A 17238-nucleotide genomic window follows, 5' to 3' on the forward strand; every position below is an offset into this window, starting at 1 on the left:
ACAGACTAGAAGGAGGCAAATCTTTTTCATTGAACAAACACACGTGAGACACTGAAGCTTCTTTTTCAGTTTTATACCTTCCCTTCATCCTACCAAACGTACACATTCAATGTCAGAGGGTAAAATGTGTCAACTCTGCTTCAGAGCTTCTTCAAGTACACACAATTATCAATCTTCTAAACTGGCTGTTTACAGCAATAAGGCAGATTTGGACTCTGCTGTGAAATCTGGAATTGGGGTTAATGAAATTGGATCAGCCAAATGTAGTTCTGTAACATAAAAGGCATCATGTTCCCCCTGTGAGGCAGAGAGCAGAAATGGGTGTAGAGATCTTCAAAATAAACATTATGTTCTGAGTTTTGCTGACATATTTTCTTTAGCTAATTGAATATATTTGCTTCTAAATCTTTAAAATACATGCATATTTGAAACAGGTACTGCCAGTATTTTCCTTCCCGTTAAGAAAGAGTTACAGTATAGAATTGTTGTTAGCTTTATAACTAATCAATTATTGTTGCTAACCGTGGTACTGAATGGATGAGGTATTTAGAAAAATAAATAGAATTAAAGAGTGCAGTTCAGTGATGAACAATCAGCAAGAATCCAGAAACTTAAAACCATTCCTGACAAGTAGACGTTAACTATTTATACACAACAGGGTCAGTTATGGATGCCTGAGCTCTGAGTTTCCTGGCACTTTTCCAGTTTAAATCAGATCTTAATGTTTGGAACTGTGCACGTGTACATGAATATTATAGAGTATTAATATGCAGAATCACTAAAAGCTCCACTTTTAATAGTTCACTTTGCTCTGCATGAAACTAAACAGTTTATAGACGACTGCCAAGAACGGCTTCAATGAGATATAAATTTGAGAGGAGAACTCCTTTTTTCCTCTCCAGAAGAAAAAAAAGGGCAAATATTCAAAATAATTATTATCTTACCATTCAAACTCCATTACTATTACAGGGCCTGAGTCTCCAGTCTTGATCTGATTGAGGAAGGGCATGAGGATCAGGCCTGTATTTTTTTAAGTGGCCTCTGTATGTCTTGACTATTGGAAAGAGAAAACCGCATACTATTTCAAATGGAAAGGACTAGATTTTGGCTTGGACTACAGACCCACACAGGGGAGTTAGAAGGAGTGAGTTACCCCTTTAGACCTCCACCTGAAATAGTGAGCTTTGGGTCTGGGTGTGCTGGAGTAAGGTGTGCTGCATGCACCTGAAGCAAAGGGGCATAGAGAGTTTCCATCCCTCCCCAGTGCATCAACCAGCACAACCGAACCATACAGGTGTTATAAATTGCCTTAGCTATAGGCCAATAGTAAAGTATGACCTCTCCTGTAGCAAGGGGGAAGCAGGGAGGGAATTCTCTCTTAGACAGGGGTTGTGGCATGGCATCTCCTGTGGCACCTGAGAAGGCACAGCACTCCTTGCTCAGGGCTATAACTAAAGGCACAGTCAAACTTCAAGTATAAATAGGAATCTGCTGCCAAACTGTTATATTCCTTGTACTGCAATAGAAGGACATAAATGAGATATGGGGTACAATTTTTTGGGTGCTCCAAATGGTGTCTAATTGATTTACCATACACAGGTGAAATGTATAAGTTGGCAATCAGTGCTTCTCAATCCCTTTATGGCTTCCAGATTCCTTTTTCAGATTCAATATGTTTTAATAAACCCTAATTGCAAAGCATATGATAAAATATCTATTGCAGCTACACCTGCAATATCATAAATATTGAATTGGCTGTGTTCTGTGTTAATGTCAGCAAATGTGGGCCATATTCTACTTTCGATTTGGTGAAACCATTTATTTCAAATGGGAGCACTGCATGGAAAACAGTAGAAAGATATGATTGTATAGGTTTATCTAACAGTAAAAACAACAACTCCCTATAAAAGGATTCACATCAACAAGCTTATGTAGATAAATTAACATTCAGGATACCGAAGCACACATTTGAGAATGCATACAGTGGCTTGAAAGTTTGTATTTGTGTAAAGCTGTGCGGAAATTACAGAGGGAAAAGGACAAGTTTCAGGGGGCTAGTAGTGAAACTAGATGGGGAACGTCATTGTGTTTTTCTGGGTTGGCTAAACAGGATGAACAGGAAAAGTTATTTTATATCTTTTTAAAAACATAATTAAATGTTTAATGTTGTCCCATAACAAAAATATAAATAATACAAAGAGCTATTTCTCTGTGAATAACCCCTTGCACTTTATTTTAAAGCGAAGAAGGCAAAATAAAGAAATCTATTACTTAATTGTAAAGTATCTTCATATCCCATGCAGTTTATGTGGCTTTGGTGTATGGCAAAGGCAGATATGTCTTTCCTGGACCAGGACTGATGCATGTTACAAAACTCACTAAGCCTCGGATCCTGCCCGAGTACATAGCACAAGCAACTGGGCCATACCCTGGGGAATCCCACCCAGCTGATGAAGTGGATACTAGCTACGGTTCAACCTTCTCCCTGTCCTCTGCAGAAGGAATGATTGATAGATACATGTAGCAGTGAATCCACTAGCCTTACACTTCCCTTCCCTCAGTCTGCTCCCCACAGCTGCTGCACAGCAACAGTGGGTTCTCCATCATGTAGGAGTGCATGCACAAATTTCGTCCCCATGTGTGATTGAATGGCCCTAGTTCCTCCACTGGCCAGGTCCTTTACGCTTGTGGAGAGAGGGACACGATGTGACCGTTAGTTCCTGTTTTCATATTGTTTTGATTGAAGGAATACTGTGATTTGTGCCCTTATAAATAAATGAGCTCAGCTCACCCAGTGTAACTTGGCCGTGGAGCTGACCTGGGGTGAGTCTGGAGAGTTATGAGCCAGCATTGATTGACATGCTAAGAGAAATGCTCTGTGAAATTGTTTGAAATATGATTCTGTCCAGCAAATACTAGCCCATAAAATCTGACTGAAATTAAGGGAAGGATTTGCTGGTAATTACTAGTTTCAACAAACCCCCTTCAAAATTTTCATCCTGCTTTATCTCTGGTTATCGGCAATGTACTGCTCCTTCTCACCTTCACACCACAGAGCTGTGGGAGGTTGACAGCAGAGACTCGGGGGAGTCTCTTTAAAATGTTGGTGGTCAGGAACTGATTATGGCACCAAATTATTTATTTAATTTATAAAATGCACCCAGTACTTCTCTTAATACCATGTACGATTAACAAAACACATAATCATACAAGAGTCAGAAGAAAAAAAAAGACTTGGCTCCCGCTTTTTAAATTACTCATCAGCTGACTGAGATCCTTTCTCTTGTGTAGAAGCCACAGAAAAAAGTTGGATCTTGAACTGTGACCTAAAGTTGTACAAACTCTGGCTTTGTCAGACTAGGGGGGAAAACAATTTCCAGATTTTAGGGACAGACCTTAATTGCATGCAGCACCTTAACTAAATCTATAATATGACTCAGCTAGGTCAGGGTTATGGGTGAGGTGTGAACAAGAAGGAAAGAAAACAGTCTGGTTTTGAGAATGCTGCATGGGATTGTCGGGTTGGTAATTAAAGAAACAAAATGTACTTGGAAAAAAATGAGCAAATTTGATCTGGCATCACTGGGAGACAATAAACGTGGGATCCCATGATTCTATTTGTATAATAAATTTTCAGAGAAGATCCTCATCTTAATGGATCATAAGAAGACAAATGTTTAAAACAAGCTATGTCATTGATCAGGGTTTTCTTTTTGATCTAGGCCATGAATTAATGAGTATATAATTCTTTTCTCTTTTATCTAAGATATGCTTACTCAATTTTTAAAAAAATATTATCAGATCAAGGGAGAAGCAGCAACCCTAATCCAGTGGGAAAAATAGTTTTCCTGGTCAAGTTATCCACTGACTATCTCTCACAAATTGTATGGTGACAGAAAATGAAGGGTGAAAATGGTAGAGTACAGAAGAAAAAATCCCTCTTCGGAGAAAATGCAGAAAAAATAAAAATAATTATATTTGTATAAAAGCAACATTTCAACACTATAGTTGAAAGTAAAAAAAAAACCCAAACAAATCCCCAAACTCATGAAACCAATGAGGCTATCAGATCATTCAGAATAATACACCAATAAACAAACACACAGTAGGTCTGATCCAAAGCTCATTAAAGTCAAATGGGAGCCTTTCAATTGACTTCAATAAGCTATGGATCAAGCCACATAATATCAACTGCTAAGATCTCCTGAAAAAAGTAAACAATGAAAATGAATCCTCCTTATTTTTATTAGTCAGATTCCATCTTAACAACTCATTATTGATATGACTTTGCAGTGTTCTTTACTAACCAACTAACCCACTTTATGACTTTTCCCTCCTGCTGCACATTCTGCATGCATGACCAATGGTGTGATACTAGGATGAATCTGGTGATCTACAGCCTGATGCATTTAAAGCCTGCCTCATCAGTCTAGGACAGGTTGGAAATGACCTGCAGGTAGAGAAAACTATCGTATTACTATTTTCAAACAGAGTGGTATAATACTAGCCTAAAGAGACCCAGGTTTAAACTCAAATGTAGCTGATTTTTAAAATGTTTGCATTTTACTGCTTTTGTGTGATCCAAGGTAGTCTGCTTGGATTCTAATGAGCCACAGTGGGTCACTGCTGCCTTTTCCATCACACACTCATGTTGCCCATTGTCCTCTACTCATACTTCCAAGCAGGACCCTCCCTCTCCCTCAAGGAGGACCCATGACACCAGGGTTCTACACTGGTTTTTTGGGTGTTCTTAGTACACATAGACCTTTGCCCATCTCTTCTACTACTACCCCATTTTAATGTCCACTCTGTGCAATTAGCCATGAATGCCCCACTGACCCTGCTGCTGAGAATAAGAGATCTGCCATTGACCAACTTCTGTTGGATACAAAACAGTACACTTTTCCTCCAACAACCCCACTGGCTCATACCTCTATTGTACTCAGAGTCCCATTAGCTAGAGATCAGAGGAGAGAGAATTCTTGAATCCACTTCCCATGTGGCAGCACACAGCTCAGTGTGCCATGGCTCTGGAGTACAGTATTTTCAAAATGCAAACATTTCTAGATTGCTAGTCACTAAAAAGTATTATAATTTCTAATAAACCTTCCGACACTGAAACCTAAAAAGTATGGTGTATCACAATGAACCAGCCTGCTTTTCCTGACTTTGGCTAGTTCAGTGACAAACTTTTCTCCTTGCCTCTCTCTCCTTTCTGGTTGTGCGCTGTCTGTTCATATGTTGTACTCAACCCACCCCTTTTCTGGTATCATTCTCTGTGGTGTGTCTGTTTCATGTGTGTTATGTGTTAGCTATTTCTTCCTCCTTTAAATTGATGGTGCTCCTCATGACCTGCTTTGGCAATACCTCCAATGAACCTCCTCTCGTTCCATGGATCCAATCTTCTGATGGTGCACATTTGTCGTCTGTATGGAAATGGTGATGTTCTCCTGCCTGTCTTTGATATCTCAAACCTTCCCTCATATATTCCTTATGCTACTTGGATCAGTAGAAGAAGAATGGGCTGATGGACCATGATGATTTCAGAGCTTGCTTAATTTCAATGGGTTATGATTTGGTATGAATTTTAAGATACAATGAAATTGGTTTTGCATATCGGTAATAACGCTAACCCCACCAGCATTAAAGGTTACCATAGTCTGCACATATTACAAACAATAATATTTACACTTTGCCTATCAATTCCATTTTTTCTATACTTTAAAAAGGTGAAAAACATTAAAAATAAAAATATATCCCCTGAAGATACCTATTTTATGGTTTGATGCATTTAGCTTTGATTTATGAAGTGTATATTTATTTGATACAATGTAAATTTCATGGAATACAGTTAAGTCCTTTCAGTTTATAGATATATAAATTAGCTTTTTGTCTGCATGAGACAGAATTATTCTGAGGCTTTTAATACTCCTAATTCTTGAAAGCAAACTGCAGGGTTGAGATTTATTTATTTAAAATCTCTACATTTTTCATTCTCTTGTTACTGAAAAAAAAATCTTAGGAATAAATTTTATTGTTGCCATATATTAGGGAGATTGTTTTAATAATTGTTTCTGCCAAATGTAGACACCATAATAACAAAGTGTATGTTAATTACTAAGAAAGGCCCCAGTCTTGCAAGCTGCTGTATGTGGGTCAAAGCCTCTTTAATGTCATTGTCATACCACACCGATGCAAGGGTCCATCTGTGCAGAGTTAATTTTTATTCATATACTTCACTGGGAGCAAGATCAGATTTAGAAGAGATGATAGCATCAATTTATTGTTTGAACATGTGAATTTAACATATCTTTTAACACAATAGAGAAACCAGTATGACATTGAGCAGAACTGAACATGACTTGAACGCTTTGCATTAAAGTAACAGCTCAGTTTAGGCCCCAAATTTAGATTCTGTTTGAAAAAAATGTGTGAGGGGGCACTTTCCAAATTTAATAAGAATCAAAATGTTTTCATTCCTTTTGCATATGTTTAACCATTGCTCTTCAGTGTTGTCCCAAATACGACATAACTGTTTTGTTATGGTAGTGCAGAAAGTGATACTAATTATAAAGAAAAAGTGAAACCTCTGGAGACTAGTTATACTGTACAAAGGAAGACAAATGGAAAAGATAAACAAACCTTTCACTCCATTTGTAACAAGGGAGACGCTGGAGTATGAATGTGTATCATATACCCATGCAGCTTCATGTACCCTGGTCAAGGCCAAGGCCTCAGTGCAACTTAAGTTCAGCACATGCTGATTAACTACTTTGCTGGCCTGAGGCGAGAGCGCTCAGCTCTTTTCAGGACTGAGCCAGTAGTAGCAGAGGAGCTTGATAGAATGCTAAAAACAGAGAGAAGATTTTTTAAATAAAGGATTAAGTCAAAACTATATCATGTCACTATTTTAAAAAAAGATGGAAATTAATGATCTATTAAAAATAATTTAGATTTAGTGTAGAAAATATTTCAGGAAGCAGAAAGTTCATTGAAGGGCACATACCATGCTTTTAGGACATTTTCAAAAGTGCCTAAATCCCATTTTCAAGAGTGATGTCGGAACTTTTGCTCCTAAGTCCTATTGACTTTTGGTCACATTTAGGCTCCTAAGTAAATTTTGAAAATGAGACTTAGGCTTCTGAGTCACTTAAGTATTTTTATAATTTTTACCCAGAGCCTCTAGTAGTATGTCATAGAGATACATTATGCTGAAGTTTGGTTTTACAGTTACTATCTTTATCTTTTTGAATTTCATCAAAGGGTGAGGCAGAGTTTGCCCGAATTATGTCCCTGGTTGATCCCAATGGGCAGGGGACCGTCTCTTTCCAGTCCTTCATTGACTTCATGACCAGAGAGACTGCGGACACGGACACAGCTGAGCAAGTCATAGCTTCTTTCAGAATCCTAGCTTCAGATAAGGTCAGTCCTTTTGTTCCTAGCTGTAAGGAATTCCCTGTATTTCAATAGCAGTGTTGTTTAACCTTCCTTTGATGTAAGTCATGCACAAAATGTCTAGTATATCTAGGGTCTGTTTTTCATTAAGAAGACTAAAGCGCTCACCGTTCATTCTTGTGGTACTGGTTTGTACTTCAACCCAAGCTTCCAACAGGAATGTGAGTAGAATTCAAAGCTGGATCCTTATTCCTTCACATCACAAAGAACTAACATAACATGTAGATAATGGCACAAAAAGTACACTTATAAAGTTTGTGGATGATATCAAGCTGGGAAGGGTTGCAAGTGCTTTGGAGGATAGGATTAAAATTCAAAATGATCTGGAGAAATGGTCTGAGGGAAGTAGGATGAAATTCAATAAGGAAAAATGCAAAGTACTCCACTTAGGAAGGAACAATCAATTGCACGCATACAAAATGGTAGGATTACTGCGGAAAGGGATGGGGGTCATAGTGGATCACAAGCTAAATGTGAGTCAACAGTGTAACACTATTGCAATAAAGTGAACATCATTCAGGGATGTACTAGCAGGAGTGTTGTAAGGAAGACACAAGAAGTAATTCTTCTGTTCCACTTCACACTGATAAGGCCTCAAGTGGAGTATTATGTCCAAGTTCTGGGTGCCAAACTTTGGGAAAGATGTGGACAAATTGGAGAAAGTCCAAAGAAGGGCAACAAAAATGATTAAAGGTCTAAGAAACATGACCTATGAGAAAAGATTGAAAAAATTGGGTTTCTTTAGTCTGGAAAACAGAAGACTCAGAGGGGACATGGTAACAGTTTTCAAGTACAAGGTTGTTACAAGGAGGAGAGATTAAAATTGTTCTTGTTAACCTCTGAGGATAGGACAAGAAGCAATGGTCATAAATTGCAGCCAGGAAGGTTTAAGTTGGACATCAGGAAAAACTTCATGGTCAGGGTGATTAAGCGCTGGAATAAATTGCTTAGGGAGTTTGTGGAATCTCCATCATTGGAGATTTTTAAGAACATGTTAGACAAACACCTGTCAGGCATGGTCTAGTTATTATATTGTCCTGTCTTGAGTGCAGGGGACTGGACTAGATGACCTACTGAGGTCCTTCTAGTCCTACACTTCTATGATTCTCTGATAAGATAAGATGCACTGAATAGTTTTTGCTCAGCTGACACAGCTGCAAGTACAGTGGTCATGCTCTGCTCATGCATATCCATGGAACAGTATTGATTTAAGGGGGAAGAAAAGTGTTTCATAACTCAATCCCTTTTGGAGTAGTCTGTGACTGTCCCACAGAGTGCTGCCAGCAAACAGTTCTGTGCTCAGGCGAGAACAGGACTGCAATACCACGGGGCAGACTCAGTCTGGCGCCTAATACTGATTTTGTGACCTCGACTAATGAGGACTAGACTTTGAATTCCAAACACATTTCAAATAGGAGTTTGTGCTGAAGATCAAACCGAATTCCCACAGAAAGCAAGATATGAACATTTTGCTGTTGTTTTAAATTTTAAATAATGTCAAAGGTGTCCAGAGTGGCAAATTGGTGCTTTTTTATGTCATTCTAAATTGAAAGCAGTAATTATTATAATAAAAATGTTTGTCGAGAAACTTATAATACTGACGTCAATGGTGTATAACTAAGGCTAGACTTTAACCTTGTCTATTTGCTGAGATGATTATTCCTACCAGCTAATGGTTGAAGTTACAATTCAGCAGGAGAAATATTTTTGGTCTTGCAAAAACAGGCAGAAAGTCCTAGTTTATTAATATTAGTTCTATAAGATATACAATTTTTTAGAATAATCTGTTCTGTATCTGGGTTTTTTAAAAATAACTTTTTTTTCAGCCTTATATTCTCGCAGAGGAGCTGCGGCGAGAACTGCCTTCTGAACAAGCTCAGTATTGCATCAAAAGAATGCCTGCCTACTCTGGTCCAGGGGCTGTTCCTGGAGCTCTGGATTATACCTCATTTTCATCAGCATTATATGGAGAAAGTGACCTGTAATTCAGTAATTGACGGTACTCACTGTATGCATTGGAAAAAACAACAACCCTGATTTCCCAGTTTGCTTCTTGAAAGCTTTGACAAAATAATTTAAAAATGATTTGTACAAATATAGTAGGTACATTCATCTGTGTCGAATATTAGGAATGCAAATAACTAGCATATATTTCAGTGTGCAGCACTAGTAGGTATCTGAATTGATGGTATTAGTTTATCTGGCCTATATATTATTAAAATGTATTTTAAAGAAAAGGTGAATCACTAATTTAAAAATATATTACATTTGAGACCCATTCAGATAGATAAAAGAAATTAAAGCTTGTGAAAATAGAAACTATCAAGACTAACAAAATATTTTGCCATTTTCAAAAATTCTTCATCCCATATATGCTGCTTTTACTATGTTCATAGAGCTCCATGTTAGAAGTCATACTTTTTTCTTTCATATAAAAATATTACTTTACAGATTTTATGATTTTATATGCTTCCACAGGTGGAGTTTAATAAAATAAAAAATGCAACTTTTCAGAGAAGAAGAATACCCATCAACTAAAATACTTAACCACTAAATATCTTTTAAAGGTTGTTTTTTATTAACACAGAGCCGTAACATCAGAAGCATAATCCTGCAAACCCATAATAATTATAATCTTAATACCTTGTAATAAATCAACAAGCAGTACTTTTCCTTTTAAGCCTTTCTCTTTGCCGCTGACAGAGCACAACTTTCACAATCCGGAAATAGTAAGGAAGCTAATACATGTAAGTTGTATTATTTTGAAACCCTCAGTCATGTCTGTTTTGAACAGATTCTTTGTTTCCCACTGTGTGAAAGCCAGTTCTTTGTTTTCTTGGTGAACAACCTGCATCATCCCACATGATACAAAATCCTATCTGAATTAGCTGAGTATGGTTGTGTTGCAGTTTTAACTGTGTGTCACATACAGAATTCAGATTATAGTTTGTCTTCACTTCTGTTGAATGGTAGTTCTGCTACCATATGCTCGGTTGTTTTACCAGAGTCATGTTTCCATCTTGACAACCTGTAGAGAAGTAAAGCAATCACTTTTTTATTTAAATCCTAACAGACACTGAAAAATGCAGTGTAACCAAACAAAACATTCACAAATGGTGAAGTTGTGAACTGTAGAAGCCAGTGCTACTAAAGCAATGATGTGCCTACTAAATAAACTCTGCTTTTCAAAACTTCATGAAGGTTCGGTCATTGAGATTCATCCTCTAAAGAACCAGAAATATTTCTACACATTAAAGGAGGTTTAAATTTCTCCATGTGCTTAACAGAGTAAACATTCCATGCTTTATCCCAGTTGGAACAATGCACGCAACATTGCTGGAGTCAGTCTTGGCTGGCTAACAAATTAGTTGGTGAGGAGCAGCTGTGATCTATTGCAGAAGTGGGCAAATTATGGCCCACAGGACCGTCCTGCCTGGCCCCATATCTCCTGTCCTGAGCAGCTAGCCCCAGGCCCCTCCCTTGTTGTTCCCCCTCCCCAGCAGCCTCAGTTCACTGTGCCGCTGGCGCAATGCTCTGGGTGGCGGGGCTGTGAGCTCTTGCCCGGCAGTGCAGCTTCAGAGCCAGCCTTACCCAGTGCCCTGGGCAGCGTGGCTCTAGTGCCACCAGGCACTGGTGCTCCAGGCAGCACGGTAAGGGGGCAGGGAGTGGGAGGGTTGGATAGAGGGCAGAGGAGTTTGGGGGGTGTGGATAGAGGTTGGGCAGTCAGAGGGCGGGGAACAGGGGAGTTGAATGAGGGGCGGGGTCCCAAGGGGAAGCAGCCAAGAAGGAGACGAGGGGTTGGATGGGGAGGCCGGTGGGCAGTCAGGGGCAGGGGTTCCGGGGGCAGTCAGGGAGAAGGGGTGGTTGGATGGGGCAAGGTCCCGGGGGGTCAGTCAGGAAGGAGAGGAGGGATTGGATAGGGTGGCGGGGGGCTGTCAGAGGTGAGGGGTCATCAGGGAACGGGGGGGTTGGATGGGTCAGGAGTCCTGGGGGGCCCGTCAGGGCGAGAAGCAGGGAGCGGGGTTGGATCGGGAGCGGTGGCTGGGCCACGCCTGGCTGTTTGGGGAGGCACAGCCTCCCCTAACCAGCCCTCCATACAATTTCAGAAACCCAATGTGGCCCTCCGGCCAAAAAGTTTGCCTGTCCCTGATCTAGTGGCTTAAAGCCAGGGCTGGGAGTGAATAGAACTGGGTTCTGTTCCCTACTCTCTGCCTTGGGCCGTCTGTTCCATTATTTTTTTCTCACATGTAAAAGGTAGATGATGCTTATCCACTTTGATGAATTGCTTTGAAACCTATAGCTGAGAAGCGCTATATAAATGCTAAGAATGATCACCTCTTTATTTGATTTTAATACTTGGATTACTATGGAATTTCCCAGACTACTAGCCAAATGAATGCTTAGGAGTCTGCACAGCTGAATCCTGTTGAAAAGAGCTGCCAGAGTATATCCCATGTTCACTGTTGTGTGGGAATGAACAGTGTGTCTGTAAACCAGCAAGCTTCCAAATTAGGCACAGGCATGGAAACACAATCTCTGTTTTACAGAAACAAAGAGTTATACTGGACATTTTAATGCAAAGGCAGTTCAGTGTGGTTATAACTGGCACTTCCACAAGCTACAAAATTCTTTACAAGCAGCTGAGTGCTGCTCCAAAAGACATGAAATTCTTCCCTAGCTTTGAAAGCACTGAAACATTCGTTCTTTCATCTGAATGTTCCACTGATCGGGATAAGCAAGGAACAAAGCCATCAGCACCAGTAGGAAATAGCATTTGTAAAATAATTTTTGATTCATGGAACAAGTCTGTGGTGTCCAAAGAAAATAGCAAGCAGAACTAGCCATAGAGCATCCAGTAACCTACAAAACAAGAGCTTTAATGCCTCATCCAAACCTACCTAAAGATTTTACACTGTACTTGTCACCTTGCTGTTCCTTATACTTAAAAAAATAATATAAAGTTTCTCTCCCTCTCCATATGTTTATTTAAATAATCAAGTTAAGTAATTGAGTTCTGTATTTTGTTCTGAAGGGGGAGACATTTGTGGTCTTTTTGAGATTTTCTGGTAGTGAGTTCCAGAGTGGTGGGACAGCCAGTGAGCAAGCACTGTCCGTTGTGCTCTCAAGCCTTCACTTTTGTGCCTGACAGTTGCATTGTTCTACTGAACCACTTTGTTGACACTTGGGGCTGGTGGCTGAATTGGCATTTGCTGACTATTATGCTCTGATTAGATCCATGCCAGATTCCTAGGTGTACTGACCTGCAATATTCAACACTAGTGTTCATGGATCATTATGGCCAAAGTGGGGGCAAACATCCTAATGAGTTTTACGATTGAGTTTGTTAAATTTGTGAATGGGATTAGATGACGGGGTTGCCGGTGACAGCAGGGAACTGGAGTCAGTGACCCAGGAGGTCTCTTCTAGTCCTATGTTCCTACATTCAAGTGGGATACGATAGAGCAGAACCAGTCTTCCAGTAAGTAGTGGGTGCTAGAGGATGTTTTTAACACCCATGGATATTGTGAATTAGTGAGGAGTCGAGAGAGACTCCAAGGTTGTAGACTGCCTTAACAATTGTAGAGCAGAGTCCCTCAATGATGGAGATGTTATGGACATGGCCAGTTATCTGAAGCACATCTCTTTTCCAACAGCATTGCCTCCATTTGTCCTGGTTCATTTTCAGCCAACTATTCTTCAGGCAGGTGCTGGGGTATCTAGGAGACAGTAATGTCAGCTTTTGACGTTAACAAAGTGCAGAGCTGATGATGTCTGCCTATCAGCTTTAATAGGGATTCCAGAAGCTCTTGTTTTCTTATTCACTAGCCACAAAAGGGCTGAATCAGAGATGCCAGTAGAGATTAGTGGATTGTATTTCCGTTAGAATATCCAGGATTTCATGTTGTTCCAAACTTTTGGAGGGATCATACTGTGTTATTGATTACATACTCAAATTGCTCCTGGTCTGTGCAGACCATCCCACATACAGGTGATGTAATGAAGAAGGAGATAATTCCTCAGAGCAGTTGATTTCTGATGCTAGGTGGAGGCATTCTGGATTATCACAAAGTTTGTGGTTCAGAATAATTCTATGGGGTATGACTTTGCTGCCAGGGCCAGCTTTAGGCTTTAGGCCGATTTGCCCGATTCCTGGGAATCGGGCCCCGCACCTAAGAGGGCCCAGCCGGAGCATGGTAAGTCCCGTGGCCCCAGCTGGAGCTCCAGCAGGAGCGCGGCAAGCCCCGTGCCCCCGGCTGGAACTCCGGGCCCTTTAAATAGCCCCCGGAGCCCTGGGGTAGTGGGGGGCTCCGGGGGCTATTTAAAGGGCCAGGGCTCCAGCTGCCTCTGCCACCCTGGTCCTTTAAATAGCCACCGGAGCGCCGCCGCCCCCATGCATTCCCCAGGGCTCCTGCGGCTATTTAAAAGGTCTGGGGCAGGGTAGAAGCAGGGGAGCCTTGGGCCTTTTAAATAGCCCCCAGAGCCCTGAGATAGTGGGGGGCTTGGGGGCTATTTAAAGGGCCAGGGCTCCAGCTGCCTCTGCTGCACCCCCTGCCCTGCCCGCACCAGGCCCGCCCCCCCGCCTGCAGCCAGCTCTGCACCCGCTGCCCACAGCCAGCCCCTACCAGACTCCCTGCCCTGTCTCCAGCCAGCCTCTGCCACACACCCCTGTAGCCCTGCCTAAAGCCAGCCAGCCCCACACACACCCCTGCCCGCACCAGCCCTGCACTGCCCACCCTGCCCTGTCTCCAGCCAACCCCTGCTGCACCCTCCTGCCTGAAGCCAGCCAGTTCTGCACTCCTTTGTCTCCAGCCAGCCCCGCACCCCCTGCCTGCAGCCAGACTCTACCTCCAGTCAGCCCCTGCCCTGCCTCGAACCAGCCCCATGTCCACTGCTGCCCTGCAGTTTCCAGGGCAGTAACCTGCACACCTGCTTCAATGAGTGGGGCAGGGAGCAGCTGGGACCCACACATGTGCACACCCCAGGGAGTGGTGGGGGGACCCACACATGTGAAACGGCAGTCATTAATAACCAATCAACAGCGCATATGATGCAATAGACATAATATTTAATTTTATTATTTATATAGTTATGGAAAGTAAATAATACATGGAAGAAATGGAAGGCTTTTTTTTTTACACTTTTTTTGTTTTAAGTCATCCCTGCCAAGGCTCTGGCGAAAGTGTTCGAATTGGGTCCCTCACTTCCTAAAGCCGGCCCTGTTTGCTGCTGCTACTATGGAATCAACAGTCTAAGCGTATGCATTTATGAGCTCACTTCCCACATTGGTGACAATGTTTCTCCATGTGCTTTTAAGATCAGCCCTGACAATAAGTGAGCTTAATAAATAAGAGACATCCATAAAGGAAGAAGAGCTCTGTGTTTCTTGAAAACGTGTCTCTCTCACCGACAGAAGTTGGTCCAATAAAATATATATCACCTCACCCACCTTGTCTCTCTACTGTCCTTTAAGAATGACTCACAGAAGTACAGATCCCTGTCCAGGCTGCTAGGGGTAATTCATTTTATTCTCTTCTAACGTGTAAGGTAGAGGATCTGTTTTTCTTTTCTTCTCAGTCCTATTTTTCTCTCAGCTCTGCCTCCACTGACTGTTGCCTCCTCACTCTCTTGATTTACACCTACCCCTAATTGCCTGTCCTACTCAACTTCACACACATGAGGCAGTTTTTGCTTCAAAACATTTGGAAGCAACTGGAGACAGTGGCGATTAAGGAGTGAAGAAAACCCTCCACACAATCACTACAGCTGTTTCTCTGCTCATGAACAATTTTCAAGAAGAGTTTAAAATGTGGAGACCTGGCACATTAAGCCTTGGAACAAGCCAAACAAACAATATAGGCTCAAAGTCTTCATAAAGGAAAGGAAGACTTCTATAAAACACTCTTTCCCAATATACTCCTCAAGAAGATATATTCTGGGGTGAAAGTAACTTAAAGGACTTGCCGGTATGCAGGGCAGCCAGGGTCCTGGACAAGGTGAGGGGGTGGCTCTGCGCCCCCGAAAAGAGCAGGGCCTCAGGCACAAGGGGCGGGGCTGGGGCTGGGGCCAGACTCCGCCAGCCAGCCCTTCAGTACTGCCCGGCCTGTGCCACCTGGGGAGCTCCGAGCCCTATTAATCGCCAGGCCCCGATGCATTTGCCCCTTTTGCCCCCTCCCCATCAGCCGCCTTGCCGGTATGGCGCTTAAAGCACTGCCATGGCAGCGTTTTAATGTCAGCCATGTACCAGCCTGTACTGGCTTACTTTCACCTCTGGATATAATACAGGATTGCACATCTGTGGAACACAAGGACATAAAGGAAGAAATCAAAATAAGGCCCTGGTCTTGGAAGATGTTCCACACAAGCTGATGCCTTCTTCCCGCGCAGAACAGGTTACAGGGTCTGGTCCAAAAATTGCCGGTCAGTCAAGGAAAATCATGTTAATTGAGAAGGTAATATAGTAAAGTACAAGGCACTGGACTGAGTGAGGGGAAACTCTATTCTAAGCCCATCACTGCCACTAACATGCTGTGTGATGGTGGGCAAGTCCCTTCCCCTTTCTGTGCCTCTGTTTCCCCTCTGTCTTGTCTAGTCACATTGTAAGCTGTTCAGGACAGGTATTGTCAGTCTCTCACTTTGTGTTTGTATAGCCCTAGCCCAAAGGGGTTCCAATCTCAGCTGGCCTCTAAATGCTACTGTAGTACAAATTTACAAATAACAAACTGAAACCCAAACAGTGTCAGTGGTGCCAACTCTTGTGATATTTACTGTGTTCTTTAAAAAAATATGCAGCTTCTGGAATCACGGAATTATCAGAGAATTTCAGCTTTCATAAAACAAAAAACAACACACACAAAAAACAAACCCAAAAGAAGTTTCTAGCCTTCAAGATTGCAGAGAAAAGCCTGAAAATATGAAGCTTAAATGCCCATACAAAAAAAAAATCAATTAAAAAGCCAAAAGCAAACAAAACACCCTCACAATTTTTAAGCCAATATTTGTTTGACTCATTATTTTGGAAAGCTTGGGGCTGACATGTCAGAGCACTTCAGTATTTAATCCAGTTCTTCATGTCCTGTCTCAGAAGCTGCCTAGTAACATATTCTAGTCAATAGAGAGTATTAGTAGGAACACACTAGCCATCAGTACATGTTTGATGATTTCTTTTCCTTAAATAGATTTTCCTCAGAAGTAGTTACATTTGCTTTTTTTTAACAAAATAGTCTCACCTCCACCTATGTTGTTATTCCTCTAAATAAGAGTGTTTGTAAATTCAAAAGACAGAAATTCCAAGCAGAAAGGAAAATGGAAATCTAGCTGGTTTTAAGAAACATCTGTCCTGACTTTCAGTGGTGCTGAGCACGTGTTGCTCCCATTAACTTCATGGATGCTCAGCACTTCTGAAAATCAAGCAATTAGACTTAATTTTAAAAATGGGTTGTGATAAAGTCAGTCTGGATGGCTGCAGTAGGGTCTGGGAAAACAGGTATGTAAGCCCTAGAATGCTAAAGGCCCTTTTTCCTACAAGCTGGAAAGGGGTTACTTCAGGTCAATTAGGGACACCTGAGTCCAATTAAGGGCTGCCTGAAACCTGTTAAAATCTCTCTCCTAGGCCAAGTCTACACTACGCGATAATATCGAATTAGCTAAAATCGGTTTCATAAAACTGATATTATAAATTCGATTTCACGTGGCCACACTAGGCACAGTAATTCGGCGTTGTGCGTCCATGGTCCGAGGCTAGCGTCGATTTCTGAAGCGTTGCATTGTGGGTAGCTATTCCAT

General features: G+C 41.5%; 1 protein-coding gene across 2 annotated transcripts in view; it reads left to right on the forward strand.

Annotated features, from left to right (window-relative positions):
- Positions 1–10651, forward strand: part of ACTN2 (actinin alpha 2) — a 163458-nt gene extending 152807 nt beyond the window's left edge. For both annotated transcript variants that reach the window (XM_032775032.2, XM_032775033.2), the window contains 3 exons: positions 5513–5578; positions 7264–7422; positions 9282–10651. In XM_032775032.2, the coding sequence (XP_032630923.1) occupies positions 5513–5578; positions 7264–7422; positions 9282–9440 (384 nt within the window). In that variant the 3' untranslated portion in view covers positions 9441–10651. The remainder of the gene's footprint in view (positions 1–5512; positions 5579–7263; positions 7423–9281) is intronic.
- The last annotated feature ends 6587 nt before the right edge of the window (positions 10652–17238 follow it).

The sequence above is a fragment of the Chelonoidis abingdonii genome, chromosome 3 (genome assembly GCF_003597395.2).
Source record: "Chelonoidis abingdonii isolate Lonesome George chromosome 3, CheloAbing_2.0, whole genome shotgun sequence".
NCBI classification, from domain to species: domain Eukaryota; kingdom Metazoa; phylum Chordata; order Testudines; family Testudinidae; genus Chelonoidis; species Chelonoidis abingdonii.